Source organism: Danio rerio, chromosome 22 (genome assembly GCF_052040795.2).
Source record: "Danio rerio strain M-AB ecotype USA chromosome 22, GRCz13ab, whole genome shotgun sequence".
In the NCBI taxonomy this organism is placed as follows: Eukaryota; Metazoa; Chordata; class Actinopteri; order Cypriniformes; family Danionidae; genus Danio; species Danio rerio.
Genome location: NC_141042.1, coordinates 33,732,501 through 33,752,121, shown reverse-complemented (window position 1 = coordinate 33,752,121; position 19,621 = coordinate 33,732,501). Strand labels below are relative to the sequence as shown.

Sequence of the window (19,621 nt, the reverse complement as noted above, 5' to 3'; positions counted from 1 at the left end):
ATGCACACATCTATCTATCTATCTATCTATCTATCTATCTATCTATCTATCTATCTATCTATCTATCTATCTATCTATCTATCTATCTATCTATCTATCTATCTATCTATCTATCTATCTATCTATCTATCTATCTATCTATCTATCTATCTATCTATCTATCTATCTATCTATCTATCTATCTATCTATCTATCTATCTATCTATCTATCTATCTATCTATCTATCTATCTATCTATCTATCTATCTATCTATCTATCTATCTATCTATCTATCTATCTATCTATCTATCTATCTATCTATCTATCTATCTATCTATCTATCTATCTATCTATCTATCTATCTATCTATCTATCTATCTATCTATCTATCTATCTATCTATCTATCTATCTATCTATCTATCTATCTATCTATCTATCTATCTATCTATCTATCTATCTATCTATCTATCTATCTATCTATCTATCTATCTATCTATCTATCTATCTATCTATCTATCTATCTATCTATCTATCTATCTATCTATCTATCTATCTATCTATCTATCTATCTATCTATCTATCTATCTATCTATCTATCTATCTATCTATCTATCTATCTATCTATCTATCTATCTATCTATCTATCTATCTATCTATCTATCTATCTATCTATCTATCTATCTATCTATCTATCTATCTATCTATCTATCTATCTATCTATCTATCTATCTATCTATCTATCTATCTATCCATCCATCCATCCATCCATCCATCCATCCATCCATCCATCCATCCATCCATCCATCCATCCATCCATCCATCCATCCATCCATCCATCCATCCATCCATCCATCCATCCATCCATCCATCCATCCATCCATCCATCCATCCATCCATCCATCCATCCATCCATCCATCCATCCATCCATCCATCCATCCATCCATCCATCCATCCATCCATCCATCCATCCATCCATCCATCCATCCATCCATCCATCCATCCATCCATCCATCCATCCATCCATCCATCCATCTGACCATTACTCTAATATATAAATAAATCAATATATATATATATATATATATATATATATATATATATATATATATATATATATATATATATATATATATATATATATATATAAATAAATAAATAAACTATGGTATACTAAGATGCACAGTATACTGAAGTAAAAACTAAAGTATTACAGTTTTTGTCAGTTTAACAGAGTATGCTGTAGCATTCATTAGCAAAAGCTGTTTAAAAACACCTACTGTATTTTTCATTTGGGGTAGAAAAGATGTAGACAAAAAGACGTACATTATCTGACGTACAGTGTGTACTCTCTGGCTCTGCAGTTGGTTATTGTGGGTGCCACAAGCTTGGATTTGCATCATAAGTTGGTCTCAGGTTACAGCGCTGTAGTTCCTGTTTCCTCCCACTTCTCACAAAACGAAAGTTAGTCGAAACTATCACTGAACGATGGACAGGACGCATTTGCTGAGGTATGTTTGTTAAATTTACCGACAGAAGAAAAGATCTTTAGGAAGTGGCTACCTTAATAAGTAGTCTACGTGTAATGCCAGGGTTGTTGCCTGTGGTGTTTAAAGTAACCATGTTTTTTTGCGTATTTTTATAAGGGCATGTTTAATGCCATGGTAAAAGTATAATAAAAGGGAGTTAATTTGTGGTTATGATGGTTTAACAACAATTGTGTTTTGTGGGTGTGTTATTTGTTGCAAAACCTTGGTGGACTTTCATATGGGGGATGTTAGTTTACTATCTGGTAACAACACAGCCTGAATTAAACAAAAAAGCGGTGACATACATGAATCTCATCAACTTGAAATTCGTAGCCATAGCCAGCATATTGAAAGGGGTGATTCTTTTCTCTGAAAAAAGTGGACTTTTTTCCAGTTATACGCCTGATTTTCTATACAATTATGAGGTTATTTTTTGTAATATGCATTTTAGTGATATTTTAGGTAACTATAACGTAAGGATAAGCTTTGCTGGAATAGCTTGTTAGATAACCACTCTTTTTGATGTACCAAAAATATTTTCTACAATTTTGTCAATGTGCTTACAATATTATTTGACTACGAAGTGTATATTTACAAATGTGAAGTTATTACAGTTTTATAAATAATATTATGAGATTAGAATTAAAAATTATAAAATAACTATTTAAAAATTATTTATAAATTACAAATTTATTATCATTCAATATTTAAAAAAAGAAGAATTAAAACTTAAAGTTAATTAAAAAATAATAAACAAACTGGCCAGCTCATTCAACTTTCCTCAGTCAGAATTTGTCCATTTGAATTATTAAAAATTAAATTTGTCTTCTCCTATCAGTTATTTTCACAATTTATGGTGGCATAGTAGTCTGAAATGGGAAAAATGAGCCCATGTAGTGGCCACATTCTGGACTTTGTCAGATGGGGAAGGGGTTTTTCGAACCACTCGAACCCTTCCTGGCTACAGGCTGTATTTTATATGCAACACAATTTTATTTTGGTTTTATTTGTTTTTGCCACAGTGACCAGGATGAAGTCCATTCTGTCCCTTCGTGTCCTGCTGGATCTTATGCAGGTAATCAAATTTTTTTGTTTTTAAATGATGTACTCAAGCATAACATAACAAAGTTTTACACATTAGTGACATATTTACATTATATCTAAACCCAGAATGTGTGAAGCACAAGCATGTGGACTGATTCAAATCAGAAAAAAAAGTCATCCTTTTTTTAATGCTGCAAGCCTTATCATAATCATTAGATACAAGTTTCCTGTTTTGTCGTAACATGAACAACACAGATATAGCTAAAAAGTAAAGAGTTTAAAGAAATCAGATAGTATGAAGAAGTAAAGTTATGTTGTGCATTACACAGATCCGAACACAGAGGCAAATAATGGGGCGACGGCTCCTCCTTCAGATTTGATGCCTGTGGTTCCTGGATATGAGCGCCTTGGACCAAATAGTGAGAACTATTTCAGCAGCTTAATCTGAATCTAGGAGTGAGATGCATGTAATGAATGTGACAGTGAGTCTTTTATTTCACCCTCAGTTATTCCACCATCTGATTTTGGATCGCGACAACCAGAAGCCCCATCCAGAGCTCCCGAGAGACGCTTTGAGTAAGATTTGAGTGGCATTGAAGTGTAAAATACATAAACTGAGCAACAGTTATAATCATAATGCATTTTCTTTGTGAAAATATAAAGAAATAATATCTAATTCTGTTTTAGAACAGGTACATTTAATATTTATTATTTCCTTGCCAGTTAGAGTTAAATTTAGGCTAAAGTGTCGTGTCTATAATAATGCTAGTGATTGTTTCTGCCTGGTTTTCTTGACATGTTCTGAATTAATGAATGAGGCAATTCTGGATTCATTTATTTATTTAGCTACACCTTATTTCTGAGTCATTGTCATGCCATGCATTTTCCCACGTCATTTCCCAATCAATAGCTTAACATATCTAAATGCATTCAAATCTAAATAATAAAAGTAATTGTGATTTTTTTCTGATTTATTTTGGAATGATGTTTATAAAAAAAAAAAAAAATATATATATATATATATATATATATATATATATATATATATATATATATATATATATATATATATATATATATATATATATATATATAAAATTTATTTTTATTTTTTTTAAATCAGACATTTATTTAAAATTTTCCAAGTCTTGCAGTTGACTTGATTTCTAAGAATTATAAGTTGGTGTCACAACTTTGACTTTATAAACTTAGTTGTCAGAAATACAAGATATAAGATGGCTAAACTGTGAGAAATTCAGAAAATAAACTCAAGAGTAATCAGAAATTAAGTCAGTATTGTAATAATTTCAAGATAAACTTAGAAGTAATAAAATTGGAATGGCAAGGTAACTCAGAAATGAAAGAAATATAGTCAAAATGGTGAGAAATAAAGTCAGGTTTGTGAGAAGAATTGTATTAAGTCAGAATTTTTGAGTGATATGTACAAAACAAAATGAAACAAAATTGGAATGGCTAGACACTGTATAATCTCAGAATCTAAAAGAAATAAACTCACGATTATTAAGAAAAACATCAAAATTGCAAGAAGAAGGCGATAATTGTAACATATAAACTCTTAGGGCCCTATCATACACCCGGCGCAGTGTGGCGCAAGGCGCAGCTCAATAGTCTTTTGGTAGTTTCAGCTTGGCGCAAGAGTCGTATTGAGGCGTTGCGCTACGCTGTTTAAATAGCAAATGCATTAGCGCTCATTTGTGCGCCCATAGGCGTTCTGGTCTAAAAAGGAAGGCGTTCTGAGGCTGACCGCTGGCGCGTTGCTATTTTGAGAATCTATAATAGATTTTTCATTAGACCAAAAATAACCCGATCTAAACTCCTCGCTTACGCACTGCTTAATACGCACAAGAGAGCAATAGGGAAATATCTTTACATATGAAAAAATTTAAATATTAAGGATATATATAGGATATAATAAGAATAGATATAGAATATAAATATAAAGGATTAAAATATTACAAAACATATTATTTTCTAGCCTACATAAATATGAAAAATCACTGCATTTATGTCTTCTTCATCTCGGGAGGCTTTTTCAGTTCATTCATAACAATTTGCTTTTGTATAATGTTATTATTATTAGCAGTATTATTTATTATATCCATATTTATATTTGTTTAATTAAAAACAAGCTTAGATTTGCCCACCTGTCAGGTTTTAGACCATAAGGGGCACAGCATGTGTTTGAGGATATAATTCAGGTTTTTGAGCACATTTTGTTATTATTATTCATTTATTCGTTTGCTGGAAATTATAACTAAATTTAGAAATAGTTTTGAAACGAATATTTGCGCTTAACAAACAAAATTACTTATTTATAGGCTAATTGATGTCTGTGCGTAAAGGTTTCCCTATCCAAGAGCGAAAGTGAAAGTGTTCCATTATCTCTCATTCTCACGCAGTAGATGCTCTGTTTAACAGTTTTCTGTTAAAAAACTGTTAACTGTTAACTGTTTGCTTGTGAAATGCTATTTTTTTCCACTTACACTTAATTTGCGTCCTGTAAATAGCGAATGCGCTCTTGGCGCGACGCAGCTGGCTCTTAAAGGGAATGGGAGATGAGACTCTAATTGGTTTATTCTCAAAACACACCTATAACTCATTAAGAAAATAAACTCTGCGCACGGACCGTCAAAATAGAGCCTTTAATTGTAATAAGTGAAGTCTGAATGATACAAACCCATCTAAAGTTTCCATGTGGTGTCCTCAGCATTCCTGCGATCAGTGAAGAACTTGCACAGGAGGCCTTCACCAATTATGTGTCCAGTAAATGCTGTTACAGCTCTAAACCAGTCAAAGAGATGGTGTTCACAGACCTGCAGTCCCTCAACACATATCGGGTTAGTATCAACACTCATAAATATCTCTCCTGACTATATAATGATGGCATTAACTTTTATATTAATAACATTTACATGTCCTTACAGTACCGACTGGAGACTTTTACAGAGACCAGAACCACAGAATGGGACAGTGAACCCTACAATGGTGAGTTACCAAACTCTTCTTATGCGGGAGATGTTAAGAAACTGATGTATAAGGTATTATAATCATATTGTGTTAAAACGCAGACAAGAAGTTTCCATCTCCATCTGAGGAGTAATTTGCATAGATTTTTAGCACAAATATTGGCTTGGATTCAAATTAGTTTCTTTTTTTTACATATTAGTATCAAAGGTTTCACTCCATAGCTAGAAAATAAATACATTTTCCAACTAGTATAAAAAAATGCAATATTGTATATTTTCAAGCAAACTGTGTAACATGTCCCTCAGTAAAACCTTCACAATACAGATATAATTAAAACTGTATAGGTTTATGTAAGAGCTGTGGATGTTAGGGATGTAACGCTATTGTAAATACTGTCATACCGCAATATTAATTTTTTTCGATATTACCGTAGTCGCATGACTCGGTAAAACTATAGGTCTTCTGAGAAAATTTGCTCAGGCGAATGAAGCGAACGGGAGGTAGCGGAAACTACAATTCCCATCAGCCCATGCTTGACCATCATCCCTTGCGGTCTGTTGTCGCTACAGATCCAGTAATGCGGAAATGGAGTGTGCTGCTAGAAGCGGGGATGAAAAAGAGCTGGAAAACTTTAAAGCGGGTGTTGTCGCCGCGCGCGTACTGAATAGCGGTGTTGTCACGCGAGTTCTTATTAGCTGTGTTGTCACGCGCGTACTGAATAGCGGTGTTGTCATTTCACTGTTCAGATTGATGCAGACATGAGACCTCTATCTTACTCATAGTTTGTCCTCTCAAGTGGGGGAAAGACAATGCACAACGTTACCCACTGCTGTCAACCTGGGCCAAGTCATATCTCTCTTGTCCCAGAAACCTCAGTCCCAAATGAGAGGGTTTTTTTCTGTTGCAGGGGACATTGTAAATACCCAGAGATACCAGCTTTTACCAGATTATATTTATATGATAATTTTCCTTTAAACCCATCTCTATCTAAGTGAGTGAGTGATTAAATGTTGAATGTGATGAGTTTTCAACAATACTAAATTGAAACTTTATTTTTTTACATGGTTTAAAATTTTTTTGTTATTAAAATTGAAGTTCCTGTTTCAAAGCTTACAGATAGATGGCTAATTTGTATGTCATTGACACTTTTGGCACTTTTTTGGAGTATTTTCATAAGTTTTGTTTTTTCCTGTAAATGATTCAATAAATACCGTACCGTGACATTCATACCGAGGTATTACCGTACCGTGAAATTCTGATACCGTTACATCCCTAGTGGATGTCAATAGTTATGGCTCAGTGCAGAGAAAATAGTGTCGCCTTTAATAGTAATTACACTTACCGGTCACATTATTAGGTACACCTTACTAGTGCCAGCTTTGCCTTCAAAACTGCCTTAATCCTTTGTGGCATAGATTCAACAAGGTTCTGGAAATATTCCATGATGTGAATCTCCTGTTCCACCACATCTAAAAGGTGCTCTGTTGGATTGAGATCTGTTGACTGTGTAGGCCATTTGAGTACAGTGAACTCATGGTCATGTTCAAGAAATCGTTATCCATCAGAAGATGGGTACACTGGGGTCATAAAGAGATGGACATGGTCAGTAACAATACTTAAGTAGGCTGTGGCGTTGACACAATACTGAATTGGTAATAATGGGCCCAAAGTGTGCCAAGAAAATATTCCCCACACCATTACATCACAACCAGCAGCCTGAACCGTTGATGCTAGACTGGATCCATGCTTTCATGTTGTTGACTTTAAATTCTGACCCTATCATCTGAATGTCAGCAGAAATCGAGAATCATCAGACCAGGCAATGTTTTTCCAATCTTCTTGGTGAGCCTGTGCTACTCAAAGCCTCAGTTTCCTGTTCTTGCGGTGTGGTCTTCTGCTGTTGTAGCCTATCCACCTCAAGGTTGGGCATGTTGTGCATTCAGAGATGATCTTCCGCATACCTCGGTTGTAAAGAGTACCTTTTTGAGTCACTGTTGCCTTTCTATCAGCTCGAACCAGTCTTTTCCATTCTCTTCTGACCTCTAGCAACAAGGTATTTGCGCCCACAGAACTGCTGCTCACTGGATATTTTTCTCCCTCGGACCATTCTCTGTAAACCCCACAGATGATTGTGCGTGAAAATTCCAGTCGATCAGCAGTTTCTGAAATACTCAGACCAGCTCGTCTGGCACCAACAACTCTGCCACATTCACTTAAATAATCTTTCTTCCGCATTCTGTTGCTCGGTTTGAACTGCAGCAGATCATCTTGACCATGTCTGCATGCCTAAATAAATTGAGTTGCTGTCATGTGATTGGCTGAGTAGAAATTTGCTTTAATGAGCAGTTGAACAGGTGTTCCTTGTAATGATTGTAAGTGCAAAAACAGAAACACTTAAAAAGCTTTTCTTCCCATTAGAATGAAAAAAAAAATGTAAAATAGAGCAAAAAAGCAAATAGAGCAAAATACTTACACATTTGCATTGTACGGTAATTATTATATAAAAGCAAGAAAGCACTGGAGGTGTGCTGCTTTATAAATACACAGGAATATAGCACAGTTCTCCCAAAAAACGAAATGCTTGTCATCATTTATTCATCCTCCACTTGTTCCCAACTGGTTTGCGTTTCTTTCTTCTGTTAAACACAAAAGAACTACCATAGTATTTTTAGTTCTTACTATGAACTTCACTGTCTGCTTTTTTGCATCATTTTTCATAATATAAGAAGCTCATAAAATTTTAAAACCTTTGTGTGAGTAAATGGTGAGGATATGTACATTTTTGGGTGAACTGTGCCATTAAGTACGCTCTTCATTTATCAGGTCAGGTGGTGGATGGAGTTGGAATGGCTCCTGCTGCGTGGAGCATCCCGGTGCCCATACCGTCCCTCTTCCAAGACTGTAAAAAATCAATCCGTGTTCCTCACACATCCACTGTCAAAGTAAAAAAAAATAAAAATAAAAAACTTTGTTATTCATCACAATCATTAACTTGATTGTTTTTAGTCATTTTCTTGTGTATTTTAAATACAGGGTTGTCACTCATGCCTGAATCTCGGCAGATCTGCTTGCAGTAAATGTGTAAATTCAGGCAGGGTAAGTATGATTATCAGATACTCTTTTTTTATATTTACTTCTGTATTTTCTTTGTGTTTTTTTTTTTCTTATTACACTTGTGTTGTTTCAGACTCGCTGTGGACACTGCTCTGGCACGGGATGGAGGTCCTCTCCTGAACGTCAGCGCTGTGGTTCATGTAGTGGCTCTGGCATGATTAGGTATTTTTTTTAAGTCCAGCATCTTGTATAATAATCAGAATAATTGAGAGGGGTCTGGATGCAGACCTGGTGCTGTGCAATCTGAGCTGCATCCAATGCTTTTTAATGGGCTCACCTAACCTCACCCCTAACCCTACCCATCACAGTGATATCACTCGCTCCATTGAGTGCATTGTGTCTGAGATTGCATCGCTGCATCCAGATACTATTGAAATAATTCATGGAATTTCTGTAATTTCAGCTTTGGCTGAAGAGTATGCAACCATACCATACCAAGATTTTTTTTATAATAAATACATGTTGTTGGGTGTGTTATTGTGCTGGTATTTTAGCTGTTTTAGGCCTGCCATGGATAAATAAACATGATGCTAAGTCATTTATTCATTCATTTTCCTTTGGCTTAGTCCCTTTATTTATCAGGGGTCGCCACAGCGGAATAAACCCTGTGGATGTCTTTCCAGCTGCAACCCAGTACTGGGAAACATCCAAACACACTCATTCACACTCATACCCTATGACCAATTCAGTTATTCACCTACCGCACACGTCTTTGGACTGTGGGAGAAACCGGAGCAGTTCGAGGAAACCCACACCAACACGGGGGAATATGCAAACTCCACATTGGAATGCCAACTGGCCCAGCCGAGACTCCTTGCTGTGAGGCAACAGTGCTAACCACTGAGCTGCCGTGTTGCCCATACTAAGTAATTAAATCTTTTATTGAAATGATTTATTCAAAACATCTGATTGATTTAGAAACAAAGCAAGTGACTGCAAGTGCGTTCCAATCTGGAGGGCTCATCCTTATTTCTAAAGCTTTCTAAAGCTTGATTTATACTTTCACCTGGCGCCGCATTGGGGAGCTCTGCTAACTGTACGCGCACCTCACGAAACGGACAAGTCTTTTATACTTGACACGTTTGCCATAAGGATATTCTTTAAAATGACAGGGGGCGGTCAAAAGAAACTGACCGTAAAGTAAGACAGATAAACAGAGGAGCAGATCGTTTCCGGAACTACGTCATATCATTATTATCATTCAGTATTTTTAAACAAATAGTTTTTTTTTTATATTTTATAAATTATTTTAATTATTATAAAGATTTTTCATAACCATTCAAAAAAATTTAATCAAACTTTGATGCATTACTTGCTTTCGTTCATATCTCAGACAGTTTTACATATTAAAGTTTAAAGTTTTAGTTGATTAAAATTTTAATGACAAGAGAACATGGGTTGCTCTACAAATATATATATATATATATATATATATATATATATATATATATATATATATATATATATATATATATATATTTATATGTATATATATATGAGCAATATCACACAAGTAGCAGTGCGATATGGCTGTATATCGGCACTGGTGGGAGGCGTGCGTTGGTGCATTGCCTTAGTGGCCCCACCAGTGCCGATATACAGCCATATCGCACTGCTACGAGTGTGATATTGCGTTTATACAACAGTTTGACGGCATAATTGTGTATATAAAAACAAAATCAAACATGGAGAGTCTCAAAAACCCCTTTGTATGAGGAACTACTTTCTTCCGGATTCAAATCATGAGCTGACAGTTAAACAGTTGAGCGTGCATCTTAAACTTTAGATCTGTAGTGTCTGCTTTTTCTGGCTGTATGTGGGCGGAGTAATACACAAAGGGTAAAGAGGCTGTACGAGTTCTGATATTGCAGAATATCACACGGCTATTAGCCAATCAGATTTGAGAACCAGACAGAACTGTTGTATAAATATAGAATAAAAGCAAAAAGAGTACATGTTTTTTTTTTTTTTTAGATTTAGCCCGCCCCACAATTGACGCATTTACTGTCTGGCTAGTTTCTGTCCTCTTCTTATGCTAAAAAGACAATAACGGTCCAAACCATTATCACCAATAAAGCCTAGCCATCAGTATATTGTAAACTGATAGGTTCAATTATTCCTTTCCAGTTATCAAAGACATAATTTGTTCCTTAATTATAGTTTTGTAACTATTAAATTGTTTTAAATGTATTTTTTTATATTAACATCAGTGTTAAATTTATAAATGGTGGAAAAACACAGTCTGTGATTGTGTACCTGGGTCTCATCATGCACTCTCAAGCTTCACTTGTTTCCTTTACAGGGGAATCTGTGCTGCCTTTTTGAAGTACATTTCACTTTATTAAATTTACGAGTGAATCTTACATGGGCATACCCTCGATCTCTGCTTTATAGGTCCTCTGCAGCACCTATATGTCCCACAATGCAACATGATTGTGACATCACAACAGTGTAGTTCAGTAGTGCTCAAGGTTTTAGAGCATTCCATTTAAACCCATTGAGATGCTCCACCAGTAGTGGACACTTGTGTGATGTAAACAATGACGTACATCTGAGGGGATGTAAATGAGTGAAGGGCATAAAAAATTAGACTGGAATGCAGCCATAGTGGCCAGTTTTATACATTTCAGTTTGTAATGACACTTCAATATGGCGACTATAATTGTTTTTACTCAGTAGTGCCCTTCAGAGGGCGGTATATCCTGTATGGGACTCACCATGTCTTTATGAGTGAATAGTTGAATAAATGCTTCGCTCATTTTATTAAAATGTTCGGCTTTGGCTTTGTTTAGAACTTTTTCTATCACCACAAGAGAACAAAACAGAAGTATTGTGCTTAAAATTTAAATCTGTTTTCCAGGTGTCATTCATGTGGAGGAGTCGGTTCAATCACTTGCAAAACTTGCCAAGGTCACGGAAAGCTTCTCTGCTTCATCAAACTGATAGTTACATGGTAAGATAACTTTAGCTATGGTTGATTTTCACAACACACATTAGCCCCTTTCACACATACAGACCTTTCCGGAAGATTACCGGCAATTTTCCGGAAAGGTTGTATGTGTGAACAGGCCCTTTTTGAAAATACCGGTAAATTCGTTCTGGCTATTTTCCGGAAAGAGAAGTTGTAACATTACCGGTAATTTGCCGGAATGCTGCGTCATGTGAATGCAGGAGAAAGATTGTCGGAAAGAGCGCGTCCACGTCTAGAACGTGCTGACTGGAGACACCTGCTTTAGCCAATCAGAACAGTCACACGCATTCACGTGCGCGCGGTTTATGAGAATAAAAGCCTTTGAATATTTTTCCAGACACCTTTAGCTGCTAGATGTTAGTCAGATAACGTTTCTATGTTCCTTCTAAATGCTAACTGTGTAAATAATTATCGATAAAATGTTTATGATAATCCATTGTTTGTTTACCTTCAAGCTTTGCGTGTGCAAGTGAGCGCCCAAAGCGCCAGCACACACACATATCATGAACATCTCGACATGCGAAAGTGTTCCTCTACATGTTTTCATTGGAGTTGTACTCAATACTGATCCATCCAAAGAGTTTTTAATGAAGTCAAACGTTTACAAACACAAGCGCAGCCGTTTAGAGGTCATATCTGGTTAATGATGTCAGAATTTAGCGGCATTTTGCGATGGATGTGTGAATGCTCTTTTCCGGAAAAATTCCGTAACGTCCTCGCCTGTGTGAACAGCGCTTTTTTGGATTTACCGGTAAAGTCGTTCCGGATTTACACCGGTATCACTGTGTGAAAGGGGCCATTGTAAAGCTTACTGCAGGGCTGTCCAAACTCAGTCCTGGAGGGCTGGTGTCCTGCATAGTTCAGCTCCAACTTTCTTCAACACACCTCCCTGGAAGTTTCTAGTGTACCCAGATAAAGCTTGATTAGCTGGTCCAGGTGTGTTTAATTTGGTTGAATTGGTTGAAACTAAAATGTGCAGGACACTGGCCCTCCAGGACCGAGTTTGGACACCCCTGGCTTGCTGTGTTCAAATGAGCTAATGCTCACTTTTTATCTTCTCAGGAAAAACAACATGCACGTGTCTGTCATTGACAAGGGTTCAGGATTCCCTGTTGACCTCCTTGATCAAATCACTGGAGAGAAGCTGCTTACTGATATGGCTCCAATGGTGAGCAAACACAACATGGTGCTCAGAATTACTTTGCTATTTAAAGGAATTTTCCGTTGCGCGAGAACAAAAGCTGGAAAACATCCCACAAACAACCGAAGCTAAGCATGTCCTTCAGAAATATTTCAGTGTTGGTCAGTGAAGTCTGTTATTAAAAATATCTTCACATTGCAAATTTCAAGTGCAAAAAGGGAATTTCTTAAAAGTGCAGCAGCAAAATATAAGAGGAAAGATAAAACCCATTTACAGTATGATATACTGTAGTCCGTTGTGTATCGGAGTTACGTTCTAAAAATAACCCCGATATACAGTTGAAGTCAGAATTATTAGCCCCCTGAATTATTAAACCCCCTGTTTATTTTTTTCCCCAATTTCTGTTAAATGGAGAGAAGATTTTTTCAGCACATTTCTAAACAAAATGGTTTTAACAACTTATCTCTAATAACTGATTTATTTTATCTTTGTCATGATGACAGTACAGAATATTTTACTAGATATTTTTCAAGACACTTCTATACAGCTTAAAGTGACATTTAAAGGCTTAACTAGGATAATTAGGTTAACTAGGCAGGTTAGAGTCATTATCAAGTTATTGTATAACGATGGTTTGTTCTGCAGATAATCAGACAAAAATTAGCTTAAAAGGGCTAATAATTTTGTCCTTTAAATGGTGTTTAAAAAATTAATAGCCGAAATAAAACAAATAAGGCTTTTTCCAGAAGAAAAAATATTATCAGACATACTGTGAAAATTTCTTTGCTCTGTTCAACATCATTTAGGAAATATATAAAATAAAGGGAAAAAAATCAAAGGAGGGCTAATAATTCTGACTTCAACTGTAGGTAAAATCTGTGAAGTAGTCATCTTAATTTTTTTTACAATTATTATAAATGTTCTAAGGCTGTAAAACCCCTCACTGCACGCTTTATACACTTTTCTCAAACAGACCTTAATATTTTCACACTTTTCTTTCTTGTTTAAACACTCTCAAAGGCGCAAACATAAAGCTTTTTACCTTTTGTGCGCATACATATACGCATGTCTGAGCGCCATGCAGTCAGCGGGGGCTTTGAGCTCAAAACCCCAGAGAGCAGTGCACGTTGGACAGTCAAGGATGTACCGCTGGATCGCGTCTCATTATAGTTGTTAAGCGGGACATTTAATTAATCTTGTCTCTATCTAATGATTCTTCAGTGTTTTGTAATCTGTCAGGTAACGTGTCACAGCGTCAGTACACTGCTTCAATCATTTGCTTTCACGCTTGTACTTAGTCATTTTAGCGAAAACTTCAGATACTGTTGGTCGGTTCCTGTTGGTTGTGCACCTTTTTTTACCAACCAAGTTTGGTGACGCCATTATATCGACACAGATCACTCTGCCTATTCATGCCAGAGTCTCGCGGAAAAAGTAATGACAGGTGGTTATTTGTGTGTAACTTATCTTTAATTATTTGTGATTTGTTTATGGGCCAAACAAAGACAATATGAGTTAGGTAGTTGAAGTGGTAGGCTACAAATAATTAATTTGTGATGAATTAATTAATTATTCATAAATAATTAATTCATCGCCGCCTATGATGAAGATGCCATCATCCATCGCGATGTTTCCCATAAGACAACGTACAATGCCAAATTGGTCAACATTGTCCTACCCTTGTCTATACTGTATATTTGATTTTAGTACATCTTTGTCATCTAAACTTACCCTAAAGCATTGGCTCTTCATTGCAGGTTTACCCAGTTGTCAATTTTCCCGACCGCTCGGTGAACGCAGTGTCTGAAAGTGCTGTGAGGGAACATCAGGCTCAGTTCTGCACCACTTGTCGTATTCTCCAACAGGTAGAGTATAAACCCTGTACACTAAATATGTGCACTTGTCTCTTTAAGGCCACATCTCAGCCTCCCACTCCCACTTCCAGGAATTAATTAAATAACCTCTTCCTGTTGACTCACATCCAGAAATTCCTTGAAGAAAGCAGATTAGAGCTTGCGTTAACAGCATACTGTAATATGGTCTGGATATTCCAACATATTTAAACAAACGAGACACAACGCTGACTAGGAATACAAATAAAAAACAGACCTAGGGTCCGTTCTTCGTACGTGGATTACTCAGTTAGCTGGATTTGGATGTTGACGATTTGACACGATCCAGGATCGTTTCGTTCTTCAAAGCTGATCCGAGAGTTGTTGTCATGGCAACAGTTCTGCTAGGTCAAACCTGATCGGGAGCAGGTTCAATTCATATAAACAGGATTAGATCGGCTTAGTTCAAGCAAAGATAATACAGAAAGTATGTTCAGAATTCTGATATTTTCTTACAGTAAAAGTTATATACACTTGGGAAAAGAGTAAATATTTTTTAACTATATATATAAAGTTATTGTTATTAATAAAATAAATAAAGTTATACATAATAAAACGTATGCAATCTGCACCCTCGAAATTAAAATGGTACAAAGACTGCCACCTGGTGGTGCAAAGAGAAAACTTATTGATGTGAACTTTTTAGATCACTTTAGTACAAATTGTGTATAAAAGAAATGCACAATATGTGACTTTTTTTAAAGCAATAATACAATTATGCAGTCATAAACATGTTTTGTTAATATGACGGTGATTTGATGCTTCACAAAAGTTGCAGACGCCTTTACCAATATCAAAAGGCTTTTGTAAACAACCAGTTATTCTTTACACTGATTAAAAAACAGCTACTATAATAAAGAAAATCTTTTCTAAATGTAGAACTAAATACATTGATATGCATTGAAATACATGATGAATACTCTTGACACATGAAAGTGTAAAGCCTGCAGCTCACAACAAATGTGAAAAGTTACTGCGTGTCATATTTAACAAACCGTTTACTGCTAATTTGATGTAATTTTGCTCACATGGATAATTGAATATTAATCAGATGATGTCATTACGCTGCTGTGCCGTCAGCCAATCGTTGCATTTCTGATCATGATTTTGAGGATCGATATATCTGTCCTTCACAACACACGCAGCGATCTCAGATCAGTTTATCTAGACATTCTAATCTGATTCGCGAACTTGTTTGAAGAACCAAATTAGCGAGAGATCAGTTATCAAGATTAAAAGATCCAGGATCTGCCAAATCATCTTAGATCATTTAAGCGAGGTACGAAGAACGGACCCCTAGTTACCCTTTGTGAAAAACAAATAATGCTGTTTAATACAATTATTTTAAATACAGTTCATGTATTGTATGATGTGGCTGTTTGTGAATGTGAACTCGCCCAAAAAACTACTTGAAACACCATGTCAATATTTTCAGGCTTACTTAACCTACATTGGACAAATTTGCATAATCACAAATTTGCATAATAATCTTTAACAACTCCCCTAGAAAAAATAGTAAAGCTGTAAGGACTAGACATGCTCTAACCTTGTGAGTTTGTTTTTTTTTTTTCATTTTCCAGAGGCAGACCATCGAGCTGATTCCTATCACACGAGTTCATTACATCTGGAAGGAGAAAACCCACATTTATTTTGTTTATGGAACCGAACACAAAGTTTTCACCAAGGATTACCCTGCCAAATGCTGCTGCTGCTCCATCCTTTAAACATGCAGGGGAAGAACCACAATTGAATGTTTATTATAAAACATGCATGATCATACATGTATGAATTACATGTATGTGTTTGAGCATGTTTTATTCTCTAAACTACTGAAGACATTCCTTCTCCATCTTAAATAAAAGGGATTTTTTTTGGATGCATGAAAATGAAAGAGCTGCCATGTTTTCAGATATTGTCAGTTTTTATTCAATTTTAGACGGCATGTTTCCAGTGTTTTAACTTCAGAAATTAATAGTTGATGGAATAGCCCTGATTTTCAATATTTTTTGTTCTAAAAAACTACTATAAATGACAATATTGTTATTTGATATTGGAAGGAATGTCGTCAGAATCAAACACAACATTTTACTCAAATCTATAAACTCTATAAATTACAGTTACATTTGATCTAGTTACAGTTAGTTGCAACATAGGCTCATTCTGAAAACGCAGTTCTATATACATTTCTGGAGATCGCATATTATGTAGACAGAGGTATGTATGGCTGCATTTCATATTTAAAATTAACGCTACAGGACGGTATGATGCAGTTCCTTTTTACATTTACCAGCTGACCGCTTATCTCCCCATGGACAGCAGTTTTGCTGTTACCAGTTTGTCCTGTGGCTCAACATGTACACCGGTTGACTCGAGACACAAAATGGAGTTGGTCATGTTGACAGGGTTTGAGTCTGGCGAAGAACGGTTCCAGAACGCAGGTGAGACAAAAACAAAAGCCAAAAAATAACAGGGTGAGAATGTGATAAAATCTGAAAACATTGTAAAATTTGGGGGGTGGGGGGTCAATCTGTGCTTTTGAAAACACTATTGGTTGGGATTAGGGAAAGAGGAGGGAGGGTCGGTCATTTAGTTAGGCCCAATTCCAATTCTACCCCTTAGCACGTGAAGGGGTAAGGGTGTCCCAATTTTCTTAATCTTGAAGGAGAAGGGCTAAGGGGAAGGGGGAGATAGCCCTTCGAATGGAAATTTTTCAGGACCACACTCGAAACCAAGGGGTAAGAAAATTTCCCAGAAAACATCAGCCACAACAGCTGCATAGCAGCACCCGGAAGGAGATCCACAAATTTGTATTTTGTTTGTCATTATTACGAATTTTTACAACAAACAATACTATGTTTTAATGCATTAATTAATGCATTAACGCGTTTGTGTTTTACCGTTGTGCTCTGAAAAAAAAAAAGCCAAAATAAAAAACGTTAAATTTCACTATTTATAATCCATAATATTAACTCTTGTATAGCAGTCCCACAACATTCTGACAGTCGGTGACACTCAAATACCCTGCCAGAAAAGTAGTGGCTGGGAATGCAAAATTAGAATTAGGGTTGGGCTTTAGTCAGTCAGTCGACAGCGGCCTCTGGTGGATTTATGCAAGAACAACAGGCGCGAATGGCACTCGCGAGAGAAATTTGAGATTTAAAAAAAGCATACACGGCGGCCTCTGGTGGATTCACGATAGCAAAAACTGCAAAAAAAAGTGCTTGGAGCTCTCCAGAATTGGATATAGGAGTATGTTTTCAGAATGAGCCTGGGTTGGTCAGTTTTCAAAGCACAACACGCACACACACAAACGTTGGTATTGATGCTTTATGTGGATTCCCTTTAGGCATAATGTATTATAAACTGTAAACATCACTCATTACAATTTATGGCTTACCTTACCCCTAAACCCACCAATCACAGGTGAGCTCTGGCCAATTTTCTATGTCAAAAGATCAAACGAAATATGATTTTTAAGCACTTTAAATTACAAGGTCGCAATGTCCTCATAAACAACCTCAACATTGTAGTACCTAGGTCATACCCATTTCATTATACACATTTTTGTCCTTGTAAACCACCCAAACCATCACACACTGACGCAAACATTTTTTTGTATCATAACCAGACACCATATTAATGGACCACAATAAACTTTATTTTATTCATTTATTTTATTTGTTTAGTGAACAGGGATAGTGTACGTTAATATAACATTCCTGTAGATGTACCAGAATTATCCAGACCTTATATATATATATATATATATATATATATATATATATATATATATATATATATATATATATATATATATATATATATATATATATATATTCATTATTAATCATATTACAACTATTTTGAATATAGGCCTATATAAAGAGTTCATTTGCAAAAAGTATAAATGATTGTTTTTTTTGTTTGTTTCTTTATTTGTTGTTGTTTTTGTTTAGTTTTTTTGCAATTGTTGGCCTACTTGCAACTCTTCAATACTCTTCAATACTCTTCAATACTTGCTACTCTTATACTCTTCAATACATAAAATGTTTTAGATGTAAAATCCTTATTTTTGCAACTTAAGAGACTTTAAAGTAGAAATTCTATTAGTCTACACTAGGCTTACATGAGTTACCTTATTATACATTAGTTAGCCTACTTTACATTTTATAATTTCATTATTTATCATATTACAACTATTTTGAATATAGGCCTATATAAAGAGTTCATTTGCAAAAAGCATAAATGATTGTTTTTTTTTTGTTTGTTTGTTTATTTGTTGTTGTTGTTGTTTTTTTTTTTGTTTTTTTTTTTTGCAATTGTTGGCCTACTCTTTAATACACAAAATGTTTTAGATGTAAAACCCTTATTATTGCAACTTAAGAGACTTTAAAGTAGAAATTCTATTAGTCTACACTAGGCTTACATGAGTTACCTTATTATACATTAGTTAGCCTACTTTACATTTTATAATTTCATTATTTATCATATTACAACTATTTTGAATATAGGCCTATATAAAGAGTTCATTTGCAAAAAGCATAAATGATTGTTTTTTTTTGTTTGTTTGTTTATTTGTTGTTGTTGTTGTTTTTTTTTTTGTTTTTTTTTTTTGCAATTGTTGGCCTACTCTTTAATACACAAAATGTTTTAGATGTAAAACCCTTATTATTGCAACTTAAGAGACTTTAAAGTAGAAATTCTATTAGTCTACACTAGGCTTACATGAGTTACCTTATTATACATTAGTTAGCCTACTTTACATTTTATAATTTCATTATTAATCATATTACAGCTATTTTGAATATAGGCCTATATAAAGAGTTCATTTGCAAAAAGTAGAAATGATTGTTTTTTTTTTGTTTGTTTATTTGTTGTTGTTTTTTGTTTTTTTTTTGCAATTGTTAGCCTACTCTTCAATACACAAAATGTATTAGATGTAAAACCCTTATTATTGCAACTT

General features: G+C 35.2%; 1 protein-coding gene across 1 annotated transcript; it reads left to right on the top strand.

Annotated features, from left to right (window-relative positions):
* The first annotated feature begins 1,461 nt into the window (after window positions 1-1,461).
* ssuh2.2 (ssu-2 homolog, tandem duplicate 2) lies at window positions 1,462-16,538 on the top strand. The gene is given in 13 exon segments (NM_001040377.1): window positions 1,462-1,490; window positions 2,531-2,583; window positions 2,882-2,971; window positions 3,059-3,128; window positions 5,281-5,410; window positions 5,498-5,558; window positions 8,364-8,482; window positions 8,574-8,636; window positions 8,728-8,816; window positions 11,515-11,607; window positions 12,688-12,793; window positions 14,524-14,631; window positions 16,239-16,538. Coding segments are annotated over 13 exon segments (1,149 nt in total). The 5' UTR covers window positions 1,462-1,467; the 3' UTR covers window positions 16,383-16,538.
* Window positions 16,539-19,621: the final 3,083 nt, after the last annotated feature.